We start from the raw sequence: 12,659 nt of genomic DNA on the forward strand, positions 1-12,659 counted from the left end.
TATCTGTTGTATTCTGTCTCCCTGGAGTCAACTTTCCATCTGCAGTTCCAATGCATTCAACATTCCTTGTTCGACAACATCCAACAAACGATGTATTTGAAGCTGTCAGAGAGGCCAAAGGGTTGTTGAGGGAGGGAACAATTCCGCTATCGTGCTTATCACAGACTGATGAAAAAAAGCAACTATTCATCTTGTATGAGGTTTGGGATGTCGTTAAGGTTGAATGTGAGTATTCATTATTTGCTGTTGTAATATTGAAAAAAAATCAGTTGGAAGAGAAAAATGAGGGGTTTGGAGGGTTTAGAGAAAAATTGGAAAAAATGGGAAAAGTATGATTAGCTCACTTAAACACTTCCTTCTGCGCATCCTTCTCTTTTGCTTGCCTTTTGAAGCAATGTTGCAAAATAACTTAATATGATTGTTTCCCTTAATTTGCATTTTGCCCCTTCTTCATCGTCTTCTTTCCTTTTATCCCTTTTTCTTCTGTTGATATCTTCCGCTTGTTTCCAAATATCCTTTTTCTTTTATCGATTTTGAATGTTCGCGCAAAAGCCCCTATTATTTATTTTAAAAAATATTTAATAATTCAAAAAAAATACAAAAAATAAAATAAATAATATATATATATATGGGTGATTATTTTTGAAATCATATTTTTTCATTCATAATTTTCGGTTCAAGGATTTCCTTTGAACAAAAATACATGATCACTGAAGAGTGAAAACACTCAAAAGAAACATTAGAATATTGATTTCAGCTGATTCACTTAATAATTATACAGTTGTGAAAAATAAAGCATTTGAATTCAAAAGCTCTTTTCAATGACAAGCAAATTATTATAAATCTGCAACCCGAAAAAAGTTATGATTTCAAAAATAATCACCCATATATAATATTAAAAACATAATATGAAATATGAAAAACTCTGAACCATCATCTTTTTGAAATCTTTCCCTTTTCATTTCGCCTCTTCCTCTTTTTCTCCTCAAATTCATATCAAATATCTTCTTCAGTCATTTCTTCAATTTTCTGTTTTTTCTTTTATCGCATTGCCTTCTTTTCAAATCGCTGCATAGATCTTCAAATTCATCCTCTTCTATCAATTTCGTTTATTTCCTCTTGCTCATTCATCCATATACCCTTCATTCGTCTCCTTTTGCAATCTTTCTGCTATGCATGCACTTGCATTCGCATTGAGTATCCCAGCGATAATCATTATACCTGAATAATATAATGAAAATAAAAAAATATATTGCAATTCGAAAAAAACAAAATGATGAGATTTCAAAATATACAAAAAACGAAGAAAGAAAGAAAAGAAGAAAGAAAGAAAGAAAGAAAGAAAGAAAGGTATTACACACATTCAAAATATGCCTCAAATTTGTAGCGTCTCCCTCATCTCACCAAAGAGAGATTCTTCTTCGACCTCTTCTGTTATTCCCTCATTTCCCCCATTTCAATCTCGCAACCCTCTCTTCTCCTGCCAGCTTATTCAGTCCATCCCTTCCTCTTCTGCTTCATCTCCTCCTTCTCCCTCTTCTCTTTCCCTCTCAAATCCTTTCACAAGACTCCAAAATACATCCATATCAAGTGGGAAAAAAAATCCAAACTATTTCCTCGGTTTCACCAAAAAGCTTCTCTTGTTCATGTTTCTTCTTCGCTCTCCTCAATCTCTCTTCAAAACAGTCTCCATTTACTCTGTTCAACACCTTTCTATGCCTCATCTTCCTCGTCTGCCTCGCATGCACCAAGCCAAATCCAATCTTTCTCTTGATGAGCTGCATCCACTGCGCGCACACACCAACAGGTGCATCGAGCAAAATGCTCCAAACTCTAATCAATAAAAAATAGCATTCAAGCAGAAAGGAGGCTGCAGCGACAGAGGCTGAAAACATAATGATTTCTCATCCCGCACATTTTCTGAACTCAGAAATGCTCTCTACAGTTCCTGCGACACTGCAACAATCAAAAAGAGCACAGAAATGAAGACGAGGGGGAAAAAGCATACAAAATTGTGCAGAAGTCGAGAACGAAGACGAAGAAGACGAAGATGAAGATGAAGAAAATAAGGAAGACGCTTTTGAAGATGGTTTCAAAATCAATAAATAAATATTCGGTTCATCTTCTGCGCAGCCCAATAAAAATACCCGCTCTTCTGAGTCTCTCCATTTCACCCTTCTCTTCTGCTTTGCCCGCTTTTCAACAAGCAATCAAAATGAAAACCTTTCCCATTCATTGCCCATCTGAAATTCTTCCTTTCTGCACACTTCTCTTGCATCTCTCATTCACATCCTTCTTTCCTCTTTTCCTCTTTCTCCTTTCTCCTTTCTCCTTTCTTCACGCAAATGCTCCTCCTCTTCGTTTCCGAAACTTTCCTCTTCTCTTCCAATCTCTCTATCCCATCCAGCCGCATTCACCCCATCCCACTTACTGTCTCTCTGTGAAAAATATTAATCATATTCATAGCATAAAACACATAATGGATAATAAAAAAACAGAAAAAAGAAAATAAAAAATACAAAATACAAAATGAAAAATGAAAAATGAAAAACAAAAAACGAGCAAACATACACCCTCAGGTTTTGCTTCTTCCTCCCCATTTCCTCAGAACTCCCCCCGCTCCCTTTCCAATTCCTCATCCTCGTGCTGCTGTCCCTTTTCTCGCTGAAAAAACCTTAGCTCTTTCTACAGAAGAAAAGACACTCTGCAATCCTGTTCGGCAAAACTGTCAAAACACCTCCTCCCACACACCTATTTCTGACATTTCTCTCCCACAATCAACATTCACAATAACTCCAATCAATTCAACTGATCCAACAGATGAAACAGGTGTTCTTTGCAAACATCTCGCCTCTTTCTCCAACAGATGCGTATTCTTCAATTTCCTTCCTACCCTTCCTCTCCTTCCTCTCCTTTCTCTTTTTCTTCCTCTTCTCTTTATCCCTTTCTTCTGCTCCTCCTTTACCAAACTCCCTTGCCAAGCAATGTGACTACCAAACAATACCCTTGATATTACTCATGAAATCCATCCATCCCATCTCTCTCTTCTCCTCTCCTCCACAAACTGCTCCTGCTCGCAAAATCCCCAGCAAAATCCCCAGCAAAATCCCCCGCTCAACTGCGTCACTCATTTCGAAAGAATCATCCAAATCTCAAATATTTCATCTTTATGGATTAATCTGAAAATTTTCATCTACTCAAAAATATCTACTCTTCAACTCATCAAATGCTCAAATACACACACCCCGCCTTCTTTTCTGCCCTCCTGCTGACTCCCGCTGCTACAAAATACCCCGCTCCTTTACCTGTCTTGCCCTTCTGCAAATGGCACACCAAAGACCTCGATGGCCATCTTTCCATGACAGCTGCACAAGCAGCGACGCCTAAAAAAGAATATTTCAGAACAAAAACAGGAACTGGAACTGGAACAAGACAGAACGGCCATTTCCCGCCCCCAACCCCTCCAAACACCTCCACCAACACACACACGCATTCACAGCTGCAACTCCTCAGCGTCTCTTTCAAGATGAAGTCCCTTTGCGAACTTCTCTTTCCTGCACTGTTTCATTACATCCTTTCGTTTTGCCTCGCTTCCCGCCCTCCAATCCCCAATCCTGCTGCTTTCATTTTTTTCGCACTAAAAAAATTATTCTATCCCCTCAATATAGCTAATTGCTGGCTGTCCAATAGGGAAACCTTCTTGTCTTCAACAACGCTGTTTTGCTCCAATTCTGATTTCTTGAACATCCAGAAATTGGCTTTGCTCGTTCACCACGGCTTTCCTTGCCAAAAAATGCCCTAAACTGCTCTCCCTGCCTTCTGTTCCAAAATTCTATGTAACTTTGTGCAGATTTTGTCCTTCACAGAATTCCTTCTGATTATCTTCATTCAATAAAATATCAGCTGAATTTGTTTTCACCTTTTGCTCCAAATAAAAATCATATATCTTGCGTAACTTCATTAATTTCCAAATTGCTATTCAATAACAAGCTCCATTCTTATCGTATTGCTCTCCAAAGTGGAGATTGGCCATTTCAACAATAACTCATATTCCTGCACTTTGGAAAGGATACAGACGGAAATATCTTCACAATCAATAGAACTATAAAAATTATATACATTGCGTCTTTTTGTGTAATTGATGAAATTGTTGTATTCCCCCTGGCCATCCAATCTCCAATAATTATCAGATTGAATTTCAAAAATATTACATCTCCACCATTTCTTGTTATCTCAACAGGAAATAATATTCCCAGTTCCACAGATAATGTTAACTCACTGAACTCTCATTTCGTGGACGGAAATTCCAGTTCAAAGAAAATTGTTCGATCATAGAATCCATTACAAAAAAGATTCATATAAATTAATCAATTTTCATCTCTGAAAAGCACGAGTGAACGTCGATATAACACAGAAGAATAAGCAATGGTTCAGTTTTGATGAATTAATTAATGCTGTTGTATTTTTTTTGAAATTTTTGAGTCTGAATGAGGATTCCGTGAAAGGAATACAAAAGAGAAAGATTGAACGATGAAGAGGAGAATGAGGCCAAAGCCTGGGTTAGTGTGGAAGAAGAAGAGAAGATGGGAATAATTATTTGTGTCAAAAGATGGAAATATATTTCAAGAATCAACAATTCAATATAAAACGAAGCATTTCATATTTTGGGGAAAAGACAAAAAGATGTGGGGTTTGTCAGATTTTTATAAATCAATCTTTTCATTTGAAAGAAGTTTGAGAGATGAGGAAAATGTTGGAATAGGATGAAAAGAAAAAATAATAAAGAGAAATTATCGGATAAAGATGGAAACTGAAAACAAATAATATATCTTGAAAATAAAACTGTTAGAGCAGTTCAATTGAATTTGTTGTTGTGAACATTGCTTGGTTCTGTTCATTCGTTCCAGGCTCTGTAGTTGGGATAATTGATTCACTCCAGTTGAATGAATACAAAGTGATATTTATTCATCAAAAAGAAGCGTCATTTCCATCACGTTTGCTATGGTGATGCATATTAGGAAATATTTAGAAATGAATGGTTTGATATGTTTTGGAATTTTTCGTTCAATTTTTCAACATTTATGTGTCTGTTTTGAATGGATTTCTCTTCTCTTTTGACGTTTGTCATTCTTAAATTTGCTCATGGTTGATATGTTATTGATTTATAATTTCATCCACGATATTATTATAATGAACAAATTGTTTATTATCAAAAAAATGAGCTTATTCATCAATATTTTGATTCAAACAATGAAAAGGCTGAAACCAAGAAGGAATAAAATTTTATGACAAATTGTTTCATTTTTTATCACAATTTAATGCAAAAATCAATTTTTCAAATACGCCATATTTTTATTCCATTTTTATAATTTGATCTTTTTTATGAAATCAAATAAGATCACTCAAATGCAACAAAGAAGAATTAAATATCTGAAAGGAAAACTGAAAAAACAAATTTGGACAGTGGGTGGAATTAAATCAAATATCAAAAATCCCAAATCATTTTTTAAGAAAGTGGACAATAGATCATCAATATGAATGATCGGAGTGATATGAAGGCATTTTCATACTGGAACTACTGCATGGAGCGATGAATGGAGGGGATACAGCTTAATAAAAAAAGAATGATTCAAACTTTTGACAGTCAATCACAAAAAATGTTTCAAGGATAAAAAAACAAACTGTTACACAATCGCAATTGAAGCCTATTGGAGATGTCTTTTTTGTTTTTTCACTTGCACAGGGATTCAAGACAAGTACTAGTTTATATTTATCTTCTTTTTCATGCGAAACAAGCACTCAACGCAGATTTTGGTATTTTTGCACTCCATTTTCTAATCTGTTTTTGAAACATATCATCCATAAAACTTTTGATGAAAAAAGATGAAGTTTTATCACTTTTTTCATTGAAGAGATGACCCAAGAGAAATGACTTGAAGAATGTGGGATGAATGATGAAAAATACATAAAATAAAAAGAAAAAATATTCAAAAGAAAAATGTAGATGGAATATTTTTTTCTGGAGAATATTATAATCTCCTTTGTAAATAGAAGAAGAGAAGAAAATGAAATATGAAGAGGAAGAGGAAGAAGAGGAAGACACTTTCATTGCATTTGAATGCCTCATCACACGAGAACCACTCACAACAGAAGATGTTGTAGTTGGTGGAGACATCGTCTGTGTAGAGTTTCAGGAGCTCATCTGCAAATGGAATGAGGAATCAGTCAAATAAAAAGGCGATTGCGATTGCGAAGGAGAGAGGATGCGATACGATGAAACAGTGACAACTTCATTAAAGACTGCGGACACCTAAAAGGATGCTGTGGTTGTTTTGTCGAAGTCTGCAGTCACTCCAGCCATCGATATGGCTGAAGGAACATATGTTGAAGAAGAAAGTGAGGTCCGAGATAGCGAACGGAAAGATGAGTGGTCAGAAAAGACGCCATTTGATCTGCATGTCTTCTCTTGGATGGGCACATACACTGGCTGGTCTGAGAAATCTGTGTCTGAACGTGTTGTCTTGTCTTCTCTTGTACAGCCTCCACTGCTTATCTCTTCCCAGTTTTCATCGTCATCATCGTTATCTTCTTTTTCTTCTTCTTCTGAGTCATCATCATTATTTCACTTCTTCTCATCTCCTGTCCCTTTCATCTCCTGCGCTTCCTCGTTATCCGCCTCCCTCTTCTCTTGAAACACACCAGAAACAGATTCGCATTCAACTGGAGCATCACATCTTCCTCTAACGGGTTCTCCTTCATCTCCCCTTCGTGTGCCAGTTTCAATAACAGAGCCACCACAAATGTTGATGTTGTCTCATTTGGATGGTTCAATGCAACCAGAACAAGCAGATAAATGAAGAGAAGTATCAGGCAGTGGTTCGCAAACGAGTCGCACTCCATTTCTTCTGCTTTCGCTTAGGATATTTATCCTGTATGTCTGAAAGTGAATGCGCCGAATCTCTCTCTGCACACCTGCTGCTTCTCCTCAGTCGGTTGCCTTTCTTTTGCATTCTCTGCAACCTTTGCCTTCATTCAGCTCTTTCTGCTCTTTCTGCTTTCTCTTATTTCCCATCTGCCCAAAACCAGTACGGGATTTTTTGTGCTGAGCACCGACGGAGTCTGGCCAGGCATGATTGGAGTGATGAATGCATCGTGACAATCTCCTTGTTCTGCCTTTGGATGAGAATCCTCTTTGTCACCCAGCCAGTCTTCACTGAAGGCCATCCATTGTGCTCCATCATCCGAATGAACGATGCGAAGAAGGAGCTGTTTGATGAGGTGATTTGAGACTCGCTTTGAGGAAGACGAGGCAGAAGAGGCAGGAGATGAAGCGATGGGTGTGTTGGATAGGAGAAGATAAAAGATGGAGATGGAAAGGGTGAAGATTGAGAAGGAGGAGAAGACACAGAGAAAGAAGGGATTTGTCGAGTGGCTGTAGGATATAAAGGCGAAAGCGAGGGAGATGAAGTGGGATACTTGCTTCCACCGATGCTGTCACAAACGATGTTATTATTGATATTGTTAATGCTGTTGAAACTGATAATGTTATTATTGTTATTGTAAGTACAGAAACAGATAGATGGTGAAATTGCAGTTTTCACAGAAGGAACAACCGGTTGGGTTCGAGAAAGAAGCACACCTAAGCTGTTAAGTGAAGCTTGCTCAGAATGTGCATGGAAATTAACAGAAAAAGAAGAAGAAGAAGAAGAAGATGCAGATGATGAAGCAGAATGAGAGGAGGAAGAAAAAAGTGAACGAATCAGAGGCTGAAGTTGCAGATGAGGTGGCTGAGAAAGAAGAAGAAGAAGAAGGATTATGAAAATCCGGGGAAGGTTAAAGGGGAGCAAACTAATTTTTGAGTGTTGGGTTCATCGTATTTCTCAGGGACATGATGTATTTCGTCTCTTTGCTTGAGAGTTTTTGGGATTGTATCAAGGAATAAAGGGAAATGGAAGAAGAAGAAGAATAAGAAGCAGCGTTCCCAATAACAAATGGGAGAGAAAGAAATGGCATAGCTTGTTCACTTCCTCTATCTGCAGAAGGAAAATGATGAGGAGACGAAGTGAAAGCAGTCTGATTTGTGTTGAGCGAAGCGTCAGAAGCAGCAGATGAAGATGATGGTGAATGAGAATTTTCATAACCAGCAAATGCGAAAAGGCTAAGGTTGGAAGAGAAGTCAGTGGAGACACAGAAAAAGAAGAAGAAGAAGAGAAATAACATTCATTTGTCAAAAAAATTTTGGTAGGTTGGAAAAATTCGGATTTCGTAATGGCCAACTGCAACAACAGATGGAAAATCCATTCTATGTCTCCACATGAGAATTTAAACACTTTACAATGAAATTCTCAAATACGAAGAAGATGTTCTTTCCATCGGCCATATAAATAAAAAAATATCTTATATAAAGAGATCGAAGAAGAAAAAGAAGAAACCAGATAATTCGCAAGAATGCTGCTTGAAATGGATTGTTCCTGAAAATGATGCACAACATGAAAAAAAAAGCTATTCATCGAAATGGAAATAAAATTGAAAAAATACTTGAAAATTATTGGTTTTGGATTGACAATAAAAAATCCTCAAAAGAACACTCCTTTCCTTTCTATCGCAAATGCAGAAGATTGTCCAGTCACCAATGCTTCCTTTCTACTTTTCCATTGTTTCCCTGTGCTCCATTCTCCATCGTCCTATTTTCTTACATAAAAATCCAATTTTTAATGATGTAATCCATCTTATTCATAAAGAAAAAAAAATATTTCTGTCCTTCCCCGCAAATGCTGCCTTTTGTTTGCATTCTTCTTTGCTGAAAAAAGTTTCCCGTTAGATTCAATAGAAAAACAATAAATATAATTTTCAATCATGTTTCGTATTGTTTTTTTAACACGCTTTTTTCAATTTTTTCTATATAGCTTATGACCAAGTATTTTGATTTTTATCCTTTAACCGGGTTTTATAAAGATTTCACATGAAAGATAGACTTGCCACGGATTTTTCGTTGTTTATCAGAAAAATAACTATTTTTGTTGAAAGAATGAGAAATTTTAGGAACAACAAAGTTGTTTCAATGAACAGCTTTAACTATTCGTTAAAACTTGTTTGTATTCAGTATCAATAATTGTTTTTGAAAAAATACTCACAAATTTCGAATAAACAAAATTTTCAAACATGTCAAAAACAAGAAAATGTTATGGGACCGATCAAAAGAAAAATGGAAACAAGTTTAAAAACACTTTTTCGACAAATAATGCTAATTTTGAATACATTGATATTCCATTTTGTTTCGTTATAAACATACAAAATAATTTTTATCGATTGTCCACATCCTTGGAACTTGCGGTTAGATGCTGCAAAAAGATCAGAAATGGGAGAGTACAGCAAATGGAACATTATATAATGGAAACAGAATGAAGAGAACATGAAATAAAGTGTGGGAGTTGGAGACACACTTATCCTGTCGAAATAAAAATATAACGAAGATTGCAAATTTTTCGACGGAAGTTAAGATGATGAGTTGGACTAGACAGAAACAAAAGATGTTTGAAGGGATAGATTTTCACACTAGATTTGAGATATTTCAACTGGCATGAAAGAGGAAACAGATTATTGAACGATTTTGTTTTGAAATGGGATACTCAAAAACGACTTAGCAATTATCTCGCTTGGAGAAAGCTTTGTTATTTCTTTGTCGATTTCGCTTGTTTCTCTTTCAAAATGATATGAACAGATGAATGATTTATCGATACACAACCAGACTTCATTGGTTCTTTGTACTCCTCAAAATGCAATTTGTTCCAGAAAAGTATTCATTCTCGTAATATTTGTCTCATCTGTAGTGTTGAGAGCAGCAAGAGTTGTGCAAGTATTTGAAGTTCAAAGAGTGGATGACAAAGAGTGGAATGAGAAAGCTCATGCAAACGAATAGAGCTCTTTTTAAGAAAGCGATGACAACAAAAGAGTGTCGTAGCATCACACAAATGAAGACTCAAAAATTAGTTTAAATAGAGGCAAAAACCAAAGAAGAAAAGAGATGATTTTGAAATGATGATGAAAAAAATATGATAATCAACATTATTTTTCAGATTCATGAAAAGGATTTGACTCAAAAAAGACTAATCAGAAATCGGAACATTGACAACCAAGAAGATGCGGAAGAAAATGTTGCTTTAATTTCATTATTTGTTCAATTTCTGCCTTCTGTATCTCATCTTCCACAAGTTGAATTATTAAAAAGTTTTTGTTCAATCAGAACATAAAGAAAAATCTTGAAATGAAATCTAAACAGAGATAAGGAAGTATTGACAAATACATATCTGCAAAAGTGATCAATTTCTTTTTCATATTATGTTTTCAGATGATTGTGGGATTTGTGTCTTTTCTTATAATTAAATTTCTCTATTTTCATTTCTTTTTTGTTGCTTCATTCATTTTCGTTGATGTTAAGTTCAAAAAATAAATTCCAAAAAAGAATAACCTATAACGATTCATTGTCGAACAAAGTTCAAAATTCATGGAATTTCGATCAAAATCACTCAAACTTCGTTCATTTCGAAATCGATAGAAAAAGAATATAAAGCTTAAGAACAATTCCAAAAATAATTGTTAAAGACAAAACATGTGTGAAAATTTGGGACAAAATATTTTTCTTCAGGCTTTTTTATTGAAAAATTATGCAATTTAAATGAACTTTTTGTGATATTCATATTTGAAAAAAATTTGTTTATTTTTGAAATAGAAGTGAGATTACAAAACATTTTGCTGTTATATCAATGGTAGTACACAGATATGATAATCTTGTTTATTTTGAAATCAGAAAATGTTTAATAATGTTTTTAGTAAAACAATTTATTCATGCTTTGTGAAAAAAAAGCTTGGGTTTAATTGAACTACATCGGAACCATTTAATCAAGCCCATAAAATATACTATGAGGATATCAATTACAAAAAAAATTTTTGGATGATTCTAAAATATGGGTTTTTGCTATTCAAAAACATATTTTTTCAACTGAAATGGAATGTCCCTGCTGCAAAAGAAGAACGACGATTCAAACAGATTCAGCTAATACAAGAAGGTTTCAGATGCAAAAGGTGAAAAGTATCACAAAATTTGAGAAAAGGAACAATATTTGAATATTTGAAGTCACGTATTTCTGTTTGTTTCTTGCTAATTTTGTTCTGGCACTGTGGTTTGAATCAACTTCAGACAATGACATTAACGGGAATAATTTATCATTCAATTGTTGAATGGAATCGAATGATCAGACGATCAACAGAAATCTATTTGAAAAATCATCCATTCATGATGGGTGGAGAGGGAAAGATTGTTGAAATAGACGAAGCCATATGGAGACGGAGGAAGTATTGAAGAGGTCGAAGATAAAAGCTAATTTGGATGCTTGGTATTGTGGAAAGAGACACAAAGAAAGAAGGAAAGTTGAATGCATTCGTTATTAATTGAAGATCAGGGAAAGTGTTAATTCCTTTAATCAAAGAATGCGTGTTTCCTGGAACAAAAGTTCATACGGATGAATGGAAAGGATATAAGAGCCTTCGAAAAGAATGTGACGATCATTATGCTGTGAATCATTCAAAAGAGCATAAAAACGAAGAAAATGATGCATGCACTTATTTAATTGAAGGCACATGGTCAAGACTCAGGAGATACATGCCTGTTCTTGGTGGGCGTATTGGATGCTTGGAGGAGTACTTAGCGGCTTTAATATTTCAAAAGATTCAGAATTAGTCTTTTGAAGAACTGCCAAATGCTATCAAAGAGAATTCTAATGAAAAATACGTGAATGCCGTTGAACAGCTGAACAACGATGAAGAATCAGAATTAGATGATGAAGAGGAAAAAGATTAATTGTCTGAATCGGATCATCAATTTGAAGATGATTCCTCAAGTTTGGGAGTCGGTGATGGAAAAGATGCCAGCGATCACCAGCCAGAAAAAAGAACATGTCATTTTTTTGAACATTAAATAAAATATGATTACATAATTTTCTCATTATTTTTGACTTTTGGTTATGAAATTGTCATTCAAAAATATAATAATAAGGTTTTGTTTTATATATTCTTTTTATTTTCTAAAAAAGTGGTTTAATTCTTGGGTTTGCACTCAAATCAACTTGATATGGTTATGTTACATTCCACGGTTTTGTCACAAATCTTCTCTTTAGGGTTTTGATCAGTAATTGTTGATTTTTCTTTGATTTATTTATTTTTTAGTGTAAGGGTTTGAAATAAAAGTCTAATTTGTGCCAGAACTTTTTGCAATCGGTGTCGAAACCCGAGCCGTTTTGATCAAAAGTTTCAATGTTATTTTTTTTTTAAAAAAGCATTTTTTTTTCTCTATTCCAGAAAGAATACAACTGTCTTTCATTTAATAATGAACAAAAATAATATGAAGCTTGTTAGCAATTATCTTCTATCAACAGAAAATAAAAAATAACGTGTTAAATCAAATATATCAGTTAAAAAAACATATTTATGGAATTAAATCAGTTATATCATCAGAGGATCAATAAATTGCTCCGAATGATGTTCCTTCTGGTGCTTTCTGAGGTTCTATTTCTTTCACATCACATTCCGGAGGGTTTTCTGGTAGTCTTTCGAGAAGTTCTGTTTTGTCCACAGGCCACATGCCACACACTTTCCATGAAAAT

The 12,659-nt window shown here is 34.9% G+C and overlaps 1 protein-coding gene across 1 annotated transcript; it reads left to right on the forward strand.

The window, feature by feature from the left end:
• Window positions 1–6,065: 6,065 nt before the first annotated feature.
• MONOS_12707 (uncharacterized protein) lies at window positions 6,066–6,692 on the forward strand (the record flags this gene model as incomplete). The annotated part of the gene is made up of 2 exons (XM_067865349.1): window positions 6,066–6,176; window positions 6,318–6,692. 2 exons carry the CDS (start codon window positions 6,066–6,068, stop codon window positions 6,690–6,692), a joined length of 486 nt encoding a protein of 161 aa, XP_067724118.1.
• Window positions 6,693–12,659: the final 5,967 nt, after the last annotated feature.

The sequence above is a fragment of the Monocercomonoides exilis genome (genome assembly GCF_001643675.1).
Source record: "Monocercomonoides exilis strain PA203 chromosome Unknown scaffold34-1095894, whole genome shotgun sequence".
Taxonomy (NCBI): Eukaryota; Preaxostyla; order Oxymonadida; family Polymastigidae; genus Monocercomonoides; species Monocercomonoides exilis.